General features: G+C 35.1%; 1 protein-coding gene across 10 annotated transcripts in view; it reads left to right on the forward strand.

Annotated features, from left to right (window-relative positions):
* OSBPL8 (oxysterol binding protein like 8) overlaps positions 1 to 16,272 on the forward strand; it is a 153,113-nt gene that overhangs the window by 40,602 nt on the left and 96,239 nt on the right. For 4 of the 10 annotated variants that reach the window (XM_019455158.2, XM_019455159.2, XM_019455163.2 and 1 more), the window contains exon 2: positions 6,930 to 7,038. In XM_019455158.2, the coding sequence (XP_019310703.1) occupies positions 6,997 to 7,038 (42 nt within the window). In that variant the 5' untranslated portion in view covers positions 6,930 to 6,996. The other 6 variants (XM_019455160.2, XM_019455161.2, XM_019455167.2 and 3 more) reach the window with 3 other exon arrangements.

Here is a 16,272-nt window from a genome sequence, read left to right on the forward strand (position 1 = left end):
TGTTATATGTAAGCCTCATGATAACCACAAAGCAAAAAATGATAGTAAATGCACAAAAAATGAAAAGAATATAAGCATACCATTAAAACAAAGTTACCAAACCACAAAGGAAGAGTAAGAGAAGAGAGGAACAGAGAGGAATTATGAAAATAGTCAGAAAACCATTAAGAAAATGGTAGTAATTATTTTTTAAAAATTAAAAAAGTGATTATTTTAAATGTAATTGGATTAAATTCTCCAAAGATTGGAGAGTGGCTGAATAGATTTAAAAAAAAAAAAAAAAAAGAACAAAATACAAGACCGATCTGCATGCTTCCGTAAGAGACTCACTTTAGATGTTAGGACGCACAGAGTCTGAAAGGGAAGGGATGGAAAAAGGTATTCCATGCAAATGGAAACTAAAAACTGGAGTAGCTATACTTATATCAGACAAAATAGACTTTAAAACAAAAAGTGTAATAAGACAAAGATGAGTATTATATAATAAAGGGATCAATCCAACAGGAGGATGTAACATTTATGAATATTTATACACCAACATGAGAGCACTTAAGTATGTAAAAGGCAACTATTAACAAGACCTAAAGAGAAGTAGACAGCAATACGATAATAAGGGACTTTAATACTCCAATATCAATGGATGGATGATCCAGACAGAAAATCAATAGGAAAACATTGCCCTTAAACATTTTAGACCAGATGGAATTAGTAGACATATAGAACATTCCATCCAAAAGCAACAGAATGCACATTCTTCTCAAGTACGCATGGAACATTCTCCAAAATCAATCATATGTTAGGCTATAAAATAAGTCTTAATCAATTTAAGAGTATTGAAATCATATCAAGCATTATTTTTACCACAGTGGTTAGAAACCAGAAATTATTTACATGAAGAAAACTGGAAAATTTACAAATATGTGGAGATTAAACAACATGCTACTGACTGACCATTTGAGTCAAGGAGAAATTTTTTTTTTTTTTTTTTTTTTATTTTTTATTTTTTTTATTTGAAGATATACTCTACTTTGTCTAACAGCATGGGGAAAAGCCCCTTTTAAGGAGAAATTTTAAAAAATACCTCAAGGGGCGCCTGGGTGGCTCAGTTGGTTGAGCGTCCAACTTTGGCTCAGGTCATGATCTCATGGTTCATGAGTTCGAGCCCCATGTGAGGCTCTATGCTGACAGCTGGGAGCCTGGAGCCTGCTTCGGATTCTGTGTCTCCCTCTCTCTCTCTGCCCCTCCCCCACTTGAACTTTCTCTCTCTCTCTCTCTCTCTCTCTCTCTCTCAAATAAATAAATATTTAAAAAAATTTTTTAAATTAAAAAATACCTAAGAGAAACAAAAATAGAAATATACCAAAATTTGTGGGATGCAGCAAGTCATTCCAAGAGAGAAGTTCATAGTGATAAACGCCTCACTGAAGAAATAAGAAAAAATCTCATATAAACAACCTAACTTTACACTTACGGAAACAGAAAAAGAACAAAGTAAGCCCAAAACTAGTAGAAGGAAGGAACTAACAGATTAGGGCAGAAATAATGAAATGGAGACTAAAAAGACAGTGGAAAAGATCATTGAAACTAAGAGCTGCATCTTTGAAAAGATCAACAAAATTGGCAAGCCTTTAGCTAAACTTACTAAGAAAAAAAAGGACTCAAATAAAATTAGAAATGAAAGAGGAGAAATTACAACTGACACCACAGAAATACAAAGGATTGTAAGAGACTACCAGGAACAATTATAATTATATGCCAACAAATTGGACGATCTAGAAAAAAAAATGAATACATTTCTAAAAATATACAAGCTACCAAGACTAAATCCTCATGAAATAGAATATCTGAACAGATCAGTTGCTAGTAAAGAGATCAAATTAGTGATTTAAAAACTTCCTACCAACAAAAGTCCAAGATCAGATGGCTTCACTTGTATATTCTACCAAACATTCAAAGAAGAGTTAATATCAATCCTTCTCAAACTCTTCCAAAGTATAGGAGAGGACTCTTCCCCAAATTCATTTTATATGGCCAGCATTGCCCTGATACCAAAACCAGACAAAGATGCCACAAGAAAAAATTACAGGCCAATATCCGTGATGAACATAGATGCAAAAATCCTCAAAAAAATATTAGCAAACTGAAATAATACATCACAAGGATCATACACTATCATCAAGTGGGTTTATTCTAGGGCTGCAAGAATGGTTTAACATCTACAAATCAGTCACTGTGATATACCATATTAATAAACTCCAGTATACAAATCATATGGTCATTTCCATAGATGCAGAAAAAGTGTTTGACAAAGTTCAGCATCCGTTTAATCTCAACATGCAGATATAGAGGGAATGTACCTCAGTATAATAAAGGCCATATATGACAAGCCCACAGCTAACATCTTGTTTGGTGGTGAAAAGCTGAAAGCTTTCCCCCTAAGATCAGCAATAAGACAAGGATGTCCATTGTTGCCCTTTTGTTTAATATAGCATGGGAAGGTACAGTTAAGTGAAAATTATATTGGCAGGAAATCCATATTTCCAGGCAGTGATGGTCAAGGAAGGCATAGTATTTGTTTTAATCATAAATTGGGATAAAGTCAAGAAAACATTAATTAAAATTATCAAAAGCTATACGTACAACACACACATATATGCACATACATCTGTGCTTCAGATTAACCTAGGTGTAGAACCAACATAATACATGTAGGCATGAAGTCAGGGGAACGAAATAGAGGAAATGAAGCATGAATATTTAAGAAAATTTCCAATGGAGGTAAAATAGAGGAGGGTAGCTTTTAGGGAGGTAGGACTGAGAAAGGCCTTTTTAACAATCAGTGGGGTTTGAGCATTAGGGACAAGCAGAAGGACTGACAGGACAAGTTCTTGATATATAAGTAAAGGCTTTTACTATCATTAGGTACTAGAAGGGATAGCTCAGAAAGCATAGGTAGAAAACTTAGTCACAGAAAGGATGGTGGCTGATAGAAGAAATCCAAAATGGGAGCTTACAAAATTGCTCTACTGAAAGCAGTTGTGTATGTTATTGAATGTGTTTCTTTGTTTTAGCCAAGATTCTGTACAGGTTACCTTAAATGAGTGGTCAGAACTCAAGCACTTACAGAACCTAGGCAGGTAGCAAAAAATGAGGGAAGCAATGAAAAGTACAGATGCAAATATTGTGTGAGAGGTGGGTGCAAACTGGAGAATGTTTACCTGTGTCGAGTAGTTGGCTGCTGCTCAGCTGTAATCAGTCATTCCTCAGTGTTGCCACATTTTCCATAGTGTTAGGACTAGTCTTAAAACTCCATTGTTATGTATACATTTTGAAATACTGGTTTGGAAAGAAGAACCAAAACCACAGCCAGTTGCCTTACATTTTGTGACTTCTGTTTTACATATTCCTTGTCATGTATGGTTTTGTTACTGTTTTGTTTTCATAAAGCTTTCGAGAGCTGCCTATTGCTAAAGTATAAAATACTCCTCATGGAATCAAATCTCATTATAAACTTACTGCAAAACCAAATACTGGTTTAAAAAAGTCATTTGAGAAGTATAGTATCTATATGCTATTCACAGGCTAACAAACATTTATCACATACCTGATACCAAGAATACATTCATGTCTTTAAAAACTAAACGTGTTCAAAAACTTTGCCCCTCATTTTGCTATCTGAATCTTCACGGTGCTATATTTTTTCCAACTGCTTGCTCAACATACCCACTTGAATATCAAATAGACCTCTCAAACTTAACATGCCCCAAACCAAACACCCGTTTACCCCCTCCCAAATTCCCCCAAAGAAAAAAAACCTTGCTCTCCCATCTGTCTTCTTCTTGTCTGATGGCCATCTTTTCAGTCCTTCAGGCCTTACCTCTGTGATCATATCTCTTGCTGCTCTTTATTCCCTTTGCTCACATTGTTCTAGCCACATGGTTTTCTTGCTTTTCCTCAGACTTACAAGTTAGTCACTTACAACATTTACACTGGCTATTTCCTCTGACCTGAAAACTCTTTTTCAGATATCTACGTGGCTATTTTCCTCCCTACTTCAAATCTTCGGTCAAATGTCATCTTTTCAATGAGACCTTCCATAAATATCTGACTTAAAATTGTAACCCTTTCCTTCCTGGTTTTTCTTAGCCTGCTTTATTTTTTTCTCCTAGTATCACCTTTTTTTTTCTTTTTTTTTTTTTTTTGAGGGAGAGAGGGAGAGAGCGTGCGCGCACATGTGTGTGCTTTGTGTGTGTGTGTGTGTGTGTGTGTGTGTGTGTGAGAGAGAGAGAGCGCCAGAGAAGGGCAGGGGCAGAAGGAGAGAGAGAGAGAAAGAGAGAAAGAGAGAATATGAATCCCAGGCAGACTCCACACCCAGCTTGGAGCCTGATGCAGGGCTTGATCTCACAATCGTGAGATCATGACCTGAGCCAAAATCAAGAGTTGGATGCTTGGCTGACTGAGCCACCAAGCCTGTCCTCATAGCATCACTTTCTAACATATAACTTCTAATTTATTGTATTTATTGTTTTGTCTCCTAGTATATAAGCTCCATGAGAGTAGGGCTTTGTTTTGTTTATTGATGTATTTTTATTTTACATAATTTTTAAAAATATATATGTTTGAGAGAGAGAGTGGGGGAGGGGCAGAGAGAGAGAGGGAGACAGAGAATCCAAAGCAGGCTCTGCAGTATAAGTGCAAAACTTGATGTGGGACTTGAACTCACGAACTGTGAGATCATGACCTGAGCTGAAGTCGGATGCTCAACTGACTAAGCCACCTGGGCATCTCTATTTTAATTTTATTTTATAGATCTAATTGGCTTTATTAAATGATTTATGAATCAGGCAGTATCCCATCTACCAAGTAGAGGGGAACTCCTTCATTGATGCATTTTAAGTGCCTAATATAATGTCTAGTAATAAAGGAATCCTTAGAATGGAATGGATAAGATGAAAAAATTGGTAAAGTTTAAAAAAAATTTTTATATTTACTTATTTTTGAGAGAGAGAGAGAGACAGAACAGACAGAGCATGAGCAGGGGAGGGTCAGAGAGAGAGAGGGAGACACAGAATCCAAAGCAGGCTGTGGGCTCTGAGCTGTCAGCACAGAGCCTGATGCAGGCTCAAACCCATGAACCGTGAGATCATTACCTGATCCGAAGTTGGACACTTAACTGACTGGGCCACCCTGGCTCCCCAGTAAAATATTTTTGAAGTTGAAGCTTCCAGTGGGTGTCTTATCGTTTTGTTTTTAATATTGCCAATTTCTAGAATATGTGTGTCAGTATTCAAACATGAATTATAGTGTGCATCACATAGACATAAATAATTTTTGTATCATCTGTTTTGGATTATTTTTTATTCATATAGGTAATTGAAGTGACAGTTTAGTGCAACAAATGTTTATGAAATGTCTACCATGAACCAGCACTGGGTAGACAGATCAGTAAAATGCAGTCTTTGTCCCTGAAGAGAATTAGATCATGAGAATAAATAATTACGGTGCATTGTAATACATATAGTGGGGAAGTATACTTAAGGTTTATAAACTGCAAGTTCACTTAGCTTGGGCTAATTGTATTGTTTATATGAGAGAAACCAAATGACAGCCCTCCAAATCCCAGTTAAGAAGTATTTTCACCAGCATTTACACTTCAGTGAAGCTATTTTATACTTGCAGAAACAAAATGATTTTAGAACTTCAAGAAATGACTAGAATTCTGCTGACTTGTTGATTTTGGTTTCATTAGCTCTTTTAAGGAAGAATTATTAGAGAGTTTATTAGAGGCTTTTGAATATATGTAGTTTTATATGATAAGAGTTCAGCTTGGGGGCACACGGGTAGCCCAATCGGTTGAGCATCTTGACTCTTGATTTTGGCTCAGGTTATGATCTCGCATTTGGTGAGATCTGAGCCCCCCCGCATCAGGCTTTACACTGACAGCATGGTGTCTGCTTGGGATTCTCTCTCTCCCTCTCTACCCCTCTCCCATTTGTGCTTGCTCTCTCTCTCAAAATAAATGCACATTAAAAAAAAAAGACTTCAACTTGGAGGTTTTGTTTACAAAGTTCGGAAGAAAAAGACTTGTGATAAAGACGTGCTTGTAAGACTTTCAAAATAAAAATAACTATGAAGTAATACATATTCATTGTAAAATTGGGAAAATGCAGAGTATTTTATCAATAATGTTCTGTAATTTGCCTTTTCCACCTAATGTGGCCTTCTCTCTAGTTTATATGAAGTAAATACATAAAGAGTATGTAAAAACACCTTCTTCATTTTTAGAAGTTGCTGGCATGATGTTCCATTGTATGTATATAGTATAATTTAAGCAAACTCCTAATGATTGACATTAAGGTTGTTCCAGTTCTTCCCATCATATCTGTTACTTTGTTGGATGTATTTATATATCTTTGTGCATTTATATAAACAAGTACATATGGCATAATTATTAGACTCTAAATTACTGGATTAAAGTGTACATATTTTAAATTATCTTTCTAAAAATTGTTATGATTTATATTCTTCTCACACAAGTATGAGAATACCTGTTTTCCTACATTCTTGTCAGTGTTGGATATTAGCACACTTTTTAAAAGTTTTTGCCAATATAATCATGAAAAAAGAACATTTTATTTCCTTAATTGTAAAGTAGATTTAAACATCTTTTTAAACATTGAACAGTCTCCTGCCTGTAACCTTGCTCTTGCTATGCCTCTTCACTTGGAATATTGTCTGTCCTTCTTCCATTTTTCTCTGAACCTTCACTATTCTTCAAGGCCCATGTCAAAATCTGTTTTTCCCATTATTGGATTTCCCAATTACCTCAGCCTAAAGTAATTTCTCTCTCCTAAAATACTTAATCCTTCTTTTTTCTCATTTATCACAGTTTTATACTAGTCCTAATACATGTAATTTTTTTCTTCTAGGATTTCCATATTTACAGGATGGCTAAAGATTAATGGAAAGAGACGCGTAAACTTACCTTCTTTCACTATGGATGCAGGTTTGGCTGATGGAGAACCTGATCAAACTTTGGTGAGTGGTTCAAATACAGCATAATAAGGTACTATCATCTAGCTGTAAAGTGTTTGATACAAGCCATCGTTTTATTTTAAAAATGTATTTAAAACAAACTTAAAAGAATTTTAAAGTAACACTTTAACTCCTATGCTCATATGAAAATGACATATTTTAAAACTTATTGAAGCATAACCCAGTTTTCTGATATTTCTGTCCTATATCTTTCTCTGCTTACTTATATTGACTTGGTTCCAGCCCTTGGGATGGTAGGTTCTTTGGGTTAATGCAGAGGCCGATTTTTGTGTGTTTCATATTGCTGTGGAATTGAAAGCCACTATTATATTGAGATGTTTATAAATTTTAATTTAGTGAATGTCCTTCGTTCAGGCTCAAATGTAAGAATAGTCTAATGATTGATAGCAAAATGCACTTTTGTTTACTTGTGTTACTTTGTTCCCAGCCTTTTTTGGATTTCTGGTTTAAACTTGTTTTAGTTTCTTAAAGGGTCAAAAAAAGTTAAACTTTAAAATAATTTGTTAATAGAAAATAAAATGGACCTGGAAGTAATTTGTTTTATGAAGGTTATTATCACAGTGATTATAAAAGGAAAACTGATGGTAGCTTATTTTATTTTCGCTCTGATTTCAGCAAAAAGTTAAGATTAAAGCCTTCTCTTAGAACATGTTTACTCTGCCATAGATATTTTATTTAAAACTAATGGGCTTTCTTAACTTCTTTTAGCTGAAATATTTTTAATCTCTTAGTGATAATAAAAATGCCAGTAGTAACAACAGTTGCTATTCTCTAAGTGTATACCTTGTCAGACTGTCCTCACAACAGCCATTAAAGGTAGGTATTTGTTTATCCTTACTTTTATAGATAGAGAAATGGGCTCTAAACTGGAGGCTAATTATCTTCTCTAAGAGCTCACAGCTTAAGAGGTGTCTCTGAGTACTTTCCACTAATGTGTTGACTCCGTACCTGTCTTTCTGAATAGAATTGCTTTAAATTTGTTATCTTTTAAACTAATATCTAAACAGGTAGTATTAAATTCTTTACTGAACACTGGTGCTGTATTAATAAAGTTTTATTCATTTTTAATCTAATTCCTGTTGATACTGAGAGGTTTGGGCAAGATATTTAAAAAGCAATGAGACAATTTTCTTTGTCTTCATTAAGCTTCTGTGAAATATTGTAGCTTATTTTAGGGAGAATACTACCAATAATTTCATTGTAATACTACCAATAATTTCATTGTAAACTACTGAAATATTCTGTTTTTGAAACTAATCTTGAGAGTTACTTTTGAATTACCTATTTATAAAATATCACCTTTGAACTGCACAGCCTAAGCTGGTTACTGATTAGATCTAGGAGAAGTGGATAAGAACATGGGCTCTGTAGACATTTAGCTGCATGTTAAAATCTAACCTCGTTTGCTTAGTTGTATAACTTGGGTAATTAATTAAATTCTCCAGGTTTTCAGTTTTTTCATCTATTATATAAAGGTGATAGTAATATCTACCTTCTAGAGTTGTTTTAAGTTGTAATTGAGATAAGATATCTATAAAGTGCCTATTACAAAGTCAGAGACATTATAAATATCCAATAAATAAAAGCTACTACTGTTGATATAACTAGCTATATTAACCCTTCTCTCCAAAAAGGTAAATACAAGGCAGGAGAGGCAATAAAACATTGAAAAAAGCCTAGGCTATTCGGTAATTTTGGCTTTATACTTTCTCAGAATCTCAGTTTTTCTTCCTAAAATGTTGAGGCAAATATTCTACTACAATAGAAAAATATATAGGCAGGCATACTCATTCTGACTACTTGATAGGGACAGTATGATCTAGTGAAACCGGAAAGTTCTTTGAAAATATGAGCAGCATGTCAGTATGAGTTAGTAGTGTTCTTAAAAATTGCATGCACTGGTTTTTAAAATATTAGTAAACTCTTTTTTTTTAATTTTTAAAATTTTATTTAAATCCCAGTTGGCATATAGTGTAATAATGACTTCAGGACTAGAATTTAGTGATTCATCACTTACATATAACACCCAGTGCTCATCCCAACAAGTGCCCTCCTTAATGGCCATCATCTATCCCACCTCCACATCCAACACCCCTCCAGCAACCCTCAGTTTGTTCTCTGTATAAGAGACTCTATGGTTTGCCTCCCTCTGTTTTTCTTGGTTTTGCTTCCCTTCCCCTATGTTCATCTGTTTTGTTTCTTAAATTCCACATATGAGTGAAATCCTGTATTTGTCTTTCTCTGACTGATTTTGCTTAGCATAATACACTTTAGTGCCATCCACGTTGATGCAAATGGCAAGATTTCATTCTTTTTGATTGCCGAGTAATATACTCCATTGTATATATATACACCACATCTTCTTTATCCATTCATCAGCTGGTGGACATTTGGGCTCTTTCCTTACTTTGGCTATTGTCGATAGTGCTGCTCTAAACATTGGGGTACATGTGCCTCTTCGAATCAGCATTTTTTTTTTTTAATCCATTGGATAAATACCTAGTAGTGCAATTGCTGGGCCTTGGGTAGCTCTGATTTTAATTTTTTTAGGAACCTCCATACTGTTCTCCAGAATAGCTGCACCAGTTTGCATTCCCATTAGGGCAAAAGCATTCCCCTTTCTCCACATCCTTGCCAACATCTGTTGCCCAAGTTGTTAATTTAGCCATTCTGACAGGTGTGAGTGGTATCTCATTGTGGTTTTAATTTGTATTTCCCTGATGATGAGTGATGTTGAGCACCTTTGCATGTGTCTGCTAGCCATCTGGATGTCTTCTTTGGAAAAGTGTCTATTTATGTCTTTTGCCCATTTCTTCACTGGATTATTTGTTTTTGAGTGTTGGGTTTGTTCAGTCCTTTATAGATTTTGGATACTAAGCCTTTATCTGATACGTCATTTGCAAATATCTTCTCCCATTCTGTTGGTTGCCTTTTAGTTTTGCTGATTGTTTCCTTTGCTGTGCAGAAGACTTTTATCTTGATGAGGTCCCAGTAGTTCATTTTTGCTGTTGCTTTTGCTTCATTCATCCCTTGCCTCCGGATATATGTCATATAAGAAGTTGCTGCAGCCAAGGTCAAAGAGGTGGTTGCCTGTTTTCTCCTCTAGGATTTTTATGGTTTTCTGTCTTACATTTAGGTCTTTCATTCATTTTGAGTTTATTTTTGTGTATGGTGTAAGAAAGTGGTCCAGGTTCATTCTTCTGCATGTTGATGCACAGTTTTCTCAATACCATTTGCTGAAGAGACTGTTTTTTTACCCCCCACTGGATGTTCCTTCCTGCTTTGTCAAAGATTAGTTGGCCAGAGATCTTCTTCTATGAAGTAATAAAATAACTAGAAATTTTAGTCACCAGTTGGTCATGTACGTACTCATTCTCTCTCATACTAATACAGCTCTGTCTCTTTCCAATAGCTGCTCGCTAAGTATAAGAATTTGTATTTTAATTACACATTCATGAATGGTGTTATCTTGAACTTTTTATTATAGAAAATTTCAAATATATTTAGAAAAGGATGGACTAATATAATGAATCCTCATGTACCCATCACTTCAACAATTATTATTTCAGGTCAGTCTTGTTTCATCTATAGTCCCACCTTCCCACTCCATATTTTTTTTGGAGCAAATTATGGACAAATCATTTTATTTGTAAGTATTTCAGTATGTATCTATAAAATCTAAAGACTTTTCTTTAAACTTTAACCATAAACAACATTAGAATCCTAAAAATGAGTAATTCTTTAGTCACATAACTAATCGATGCTTAAACTTTCCTGATTGTCTCCTAAATATTTTTTTATAATTTTTATGTTGGACTTGGTTGATAAGTCACTGAGATTTTTTTAATCTTTTAAGTTTCCCTTGCATCTCTTTTTAACTTTTCCTTTTCAACTTATTGAAATACATAAATAAGGTAGTTTGTCTTGTTAAATTTCCCACAATGTGGATTTCCCCATGGTGATTATTTCATGTGTTCATCAGTCTCTTATGTTTGTTGCAAATTGGTCATTAGAATGAACGGCTTCCTCAAATTCAGGTTAAATTTTTTTTTTTTTTTGACAAGAATACATTAAGGGTATTGTGTGTTACCATCAGGAAGCATATGATGTTAGTCATTCTTCTTGTATTAATAGCAGCCATTGATGATCATTGCCTAGATATGTTAATTCACTAAGGTATAAATTAATATCCTAACTGGTTTACAAAAATGGGGGCTCGAGAGAATAACTGTGACTTGTCCGTACTTTTTTTTTTTTGATTAATTTTTTTTTAATGCTTACTTTTGAGAGAGAGTGAGTAGGGGAAGGGCAGAGAGACAGAGTGTGAGTGGGGGAAGGGCAGAGACACACACACACACACACACACACACACACACACAGACTCAGAAGCAGGCTCCGCGCCCTACAGCGCTCCACGTGGGGCTTGAACTCCCGAACAGTGAGATCATGACCTGAGCTAAATTCTGAGGCTTAGTGACTGACCCACCCAGGCGCTCCTAGTCCATACTTTTCAAGCAAACAAACTAGCCAACCTATATTTTGTTAGGTATTTTGTCTTCTAGACTATGAATCTTTTTGCCATTTTACAACTTTATTGAAACTTCTAAAGGGAGACAGTTTTTAAAAGGATAAAACAATTTGATAAGTATACTTTATGCTTTATTATCTTCTTTAACTTATGAAAGTTACAAATTAGTACTTAAATATTTGTAATGTTTGAACTTCCTGAGTGGGGAAAATATGACTCAGTTATTTTTCTTTCTTTCTTTCTTTCTTTCTTTCTTTCTTTCTTTCTTTCTTTCTTTTTTTTTTTTTAACATTTATTCATTTTTGAGAAACAGAGTATGCATGGGGGAGGGGCAGAGAGAGGGAGACACAGAATCCAAAGCAGGCTCTAGGCTCTCAGCTGTCAGCACAGAGCCCGATGTGGGGCTCTAACTCACCACAAGATCATGACCTGAGCCAAAGTCAGATGCTTAACAACTGAGCCACCCAGGTGCCCCTCACTTAGTTATTTCTTATTGTATGAATACTTAGATTCTTATTATATCTTCTTTTTTATTTGCTAAATATTCTTGTACTTATTAGAAGCTTGAATAATATAATGTGAAAAATTTGCAGATATAATGGAACTGTAATAAACTCTAATGGGAGTCAGAGAAAGAGTTATCTTTGAAAAAGAAAAATAAACAGTGATCTACACAGTACATTAGCAGAATTCTAACCCAGCAATCTTTTGTATTTCCTTTATGTTTGGAGAACTTGTCCAAGTATGTTTACATGACTATGAAACTCCTCAAGACCCTTTCAGAAAGTTTGTGATATTAGAATAATTTTTTGAGTAATACAATGGTATTTGATTTTATTTGCCCTTTTTCTCATTCTGTCATGAGTATATGGTGTACTTTTCCAGAGACTATGTGAGGTGATGAGGTCATAATCTGCTGGCTAGTGAAATGGAGTGTGTGCTTGTGTATTCTTAGTCTTCAGGTTTTCTTAGTTTAATTCTTTTCTTAACCAGTTTTTTTAAAATAAACTTTATTTTTTAGAATAGCTTTAGGCATACAGAAAAATTGTAGTCCCTATGTACTTTGTACCCAATTTCCTCTATTATTAACCCATTTATTGTACATTTGATATAATTAATGAATCTAGATTGATACATTATTAATTAAAGTCCATACTTGATTTAGATTTCCTTAGTTTTTTACCTAGTGTCCTTTTCTGTTCCAGGATCCCATCTGGAATAACACATAATATTTAGTAGTCATGTCTGCTCAGGGTCCTCTTGGCTATGATTTCCTTGTTTGTGATGACCTTGACAATTTTCAGGAGTACTGGTATAGATATTTTGCATGGTGTCCTTCAATTGAGATTTGTCTGTTTTTCTCTAATTAAACTGGTCCTTATGGGTTTGGGGGAAGAGACCTCAAAGGTAAAATGCCATTTCATCACATCATTGTCAAGGGTATATACTGTCAACCTGACTTGTCATTTCTGATGTTAGTTTCATCACTTGGCTGAGATGGTGAATTTCTCGTATTAATTTATAATAGGGCAAATATCAGTAGGTATAATCTACATAAACAACAGGTCTTTGGAGTCTTTAGTAATTTCTAGGAGAGTGAAGGGATCTAGAGACCCAAAGGTTTGAGAATTCCTCAATTAAACCTTTAGGAACTAGCACTTTAAAGAAGAATAATTGACTGTTACCTGATAGGAAAAGAGGGATCCAGAAGGTGACGGGGGTTGGGAACAGGGTAGGAAGAAGAAATGATAGGGCCTTCAGGAATGAGGGAGTGGTGACCAAGTTAAACTTTGACTATTTGAAAATTGTACCTAGCATTAAGACATGATCTACATCTTTCTCTTTTTAAGTTTTTATTTATTTAGAGAGGAAGAGAGAGCGCAAGCCTGCTAGTGCATGTGTAGGAGCAGGGGAGGGGCAGAGAGAGAGAGAGAAACTCCAAGGGGGCTCAATGCTCAGTGCAGAGCCTAATGCAGGGCTTGATCTCATGACTGCAAGATCATGACCTGAGCCGGTATCAGGAGTCAACCAACACTCAACCAACTGAGCAACCCAGGTGCCCCTGAGCTGTACCTTTCAAGGAGCTTTTGTTTTGTTGCTGTTTTCATTTTGGCATTTACAGATACATGTGTTTTGTCTTCAGGAGTTTTAATGATTTGTCTGATTCATATCCTCTACAAATAATACTTTATTTCTTTCTAATCTTTATACAGTATGTATGTCTGCGGGTGGGAATTGGAAGAGTGTTTATATACAGTCTTTTAATTTCCAGAAACTCATCCGTTTTGTGTAACTTTCAAAATTATTTAAGATAGACTATTTTGTTACTTTTTAAAATCCATCATGTCCTATGTAGGGGTCTCCTGTTTTAGGAATGTAGCCCTTTTGCTTCTTTTATCTCTCATGTTTTCCATATTTTCTTTTCATTATGCCTTCGTGTTGAATTCCTTCATCACTTTTCCAGCTCATTTATTGTAGTACATGTTTTGCTGTTCAAACCTGGTATATATTCCATCATAGTATTTTTATACTCAGTATTACTAGCTGTTTTCTCTGTGGATGTATGGTCAGACTTCCTTTTTTCGGTATCCTCTCACATCTTTTTGAGCATATTTATTATGGTTATTTTAAGTTTTTGATGGGCTTGGTTCACTAATTCTCTCTCCTGCTGAGATTCTTTAGTTCTTTTTCATAGCATTTGGACTCCTTAGGATATTATTTTTGTGAGTTTATACTTCCTTGGAAATAATATTCTCTCAGGAATATTAATTGCTTTATCTGATTGATAATGATCTAGATAGAAAGGAAAGAGCCTAGGGACTCTTTTGGTCAATCTAGGAATATATGTCTTAGGATAGAGAATCTCTTGTTAAAATCATTGCTTCATTATTTTTCATTTGCTCCTCCCACCAATATATTCTTTTTCTTAGGGAACTTTTCTGTCCATCTCCTCTGCCTCCCTAGTTGTAATCAATTCATTTGGGGAAAAGGGCAGTGAGAGATAGTGGTCAGCCTTTTTGCCTGCATGTGTTGTTTTGTGCATGCTACAACTCTATAGACATGCACAGTTTAAAAAAAAAGTGTTTGGAACTGTGTTTAATGTCTCTGGTTGGTATTAAATCATGTTCTGCCCTGATAGTAGAGACAGGGTAGATAATGGTCTGCTTATTACTAGTGAGAGAAAAGTGCACAGGAAGATGACTTCCAACCCTCCCTCCTACTGTCAGACCCCTGGTCTTACCTCCATCTGTGGTACTGTATTCTCTTTCTAGTCTGAGGTTGCTTCCCATTTATCTACTTTTAAGGATGGGTTCAAGGACCGTATTGGTTATTTCACTGGTAAGTAACTCAGTTCCCATTTGCAAAATAAATTGGTTACTTTCTTTTTGGTTTTGTGTTCTCTGTATGTAGAATGGCTGAGGTGGTGGCTGAATCGGGACCAAAAAATCAAAAGAACAGCAGCACTGTTTAACTTATCTTTCCTATTAAGATCTTTGGCAGTTGTGACATGCCCATAGTTTAAAAAGCAAAAGTAGAATGATTAAGGCAACTAACTCACAAGTAAATAGATTATGTAATTTACCCAATAAGAATCTATTTGTTTTTGGTCTCCTGGGTGGCTCAGTAGGTTCAGCATCTGACTCTTGATTTCAGCTCAGATCATGATTTCATGGTGATGAGATCAAATCTTACATCAGCCGTGCTGACAGCTCTCCCTCTCTCTCTGCCCCTCCCCTGCTCGTCCCCCCCCCCATAAACAAATAAACAAAAAAGAAAGCTATTTATTTTGCTAAACTAGACTTGAGGAGGAAAGCTGGCTTAAAAATTTATAATTTATTCAATATCCGTAAATAATTTAGTCATTCAGTTTTTAAAAGTGTGGTTTGGAGATTTTTCATGAATGTTTTTACTTCCTGTTTCTCCTAAGTTTTTTATAAACAATATAATTAAAGCCACTGCTCTACACTTAGCTCTTAATTAAAAATTATGTCCATTAAGAATCTTACATTTCTTCTTGCTTTTTAGAAAAATAAGCTGAGAGTTCCATCAAACCTCAGATTAGAATGTGAAGGATTAGAATTTTAGCATGTTAGAGACACATGAAGATGAAATTTGATTAAAATTTCAAGAAAATCTCTACCTGTTCAACTGTCTAGGAGAATAGAGCAATTGAAGGATTTTTATCCAGACCTCAGATCACCTTAGTAGGTTTTCATTAACTTAAGACTACTTCAGAAGTCTAATATGGTAAAAACAATAGTGATGGAGCAATGAAGAAAAGGAGAGGGGAAATGAGTGTGTGTGTGTGTACACCTAAAATTTACTTTTTGGTCAAACACTTACTGGGTTTAGAAAACTAACCTACCTTCACAGAGCACATCTGTGCACAGGGTACCTTGCACTTGGGTAAGATCATAGGCAATATTGTTTGTTGCTTTAGGGGAATTAGTAGAAAATAAAACTATAGGAAATGAATAGCAACTAACATTTGTTAAATTTCTATCATGTGCCAGAAGAGATCGCAAGTTCTTTGAAGGCATACTTATGTAATTTTCTCATAACCCTATAGGGTAGTATTACTACCCTCATTTAATATAGGAGAACACAGAGAGATAAGTAAGTTGTTCAGGGTCATACAACTAGTAAGTGGCAGAATTGGGATACATTTTGGCTCCACAGGCCAAGCT

Source organism: Panthera pardus, unplaced genomic scaffold (genome assembly GCF_024362965.1).
Source record: "Panthera pardus isolate Hobbes unplaced genomic scaffold, ASM2436296v1 HiC_scaffold_6, whole genome shotgun sequence".
NCBI lineage: Eukaryota > Metazoa > Chordata > Mammalia > Carnivora > Felidae > Panthera > Panthera pardus.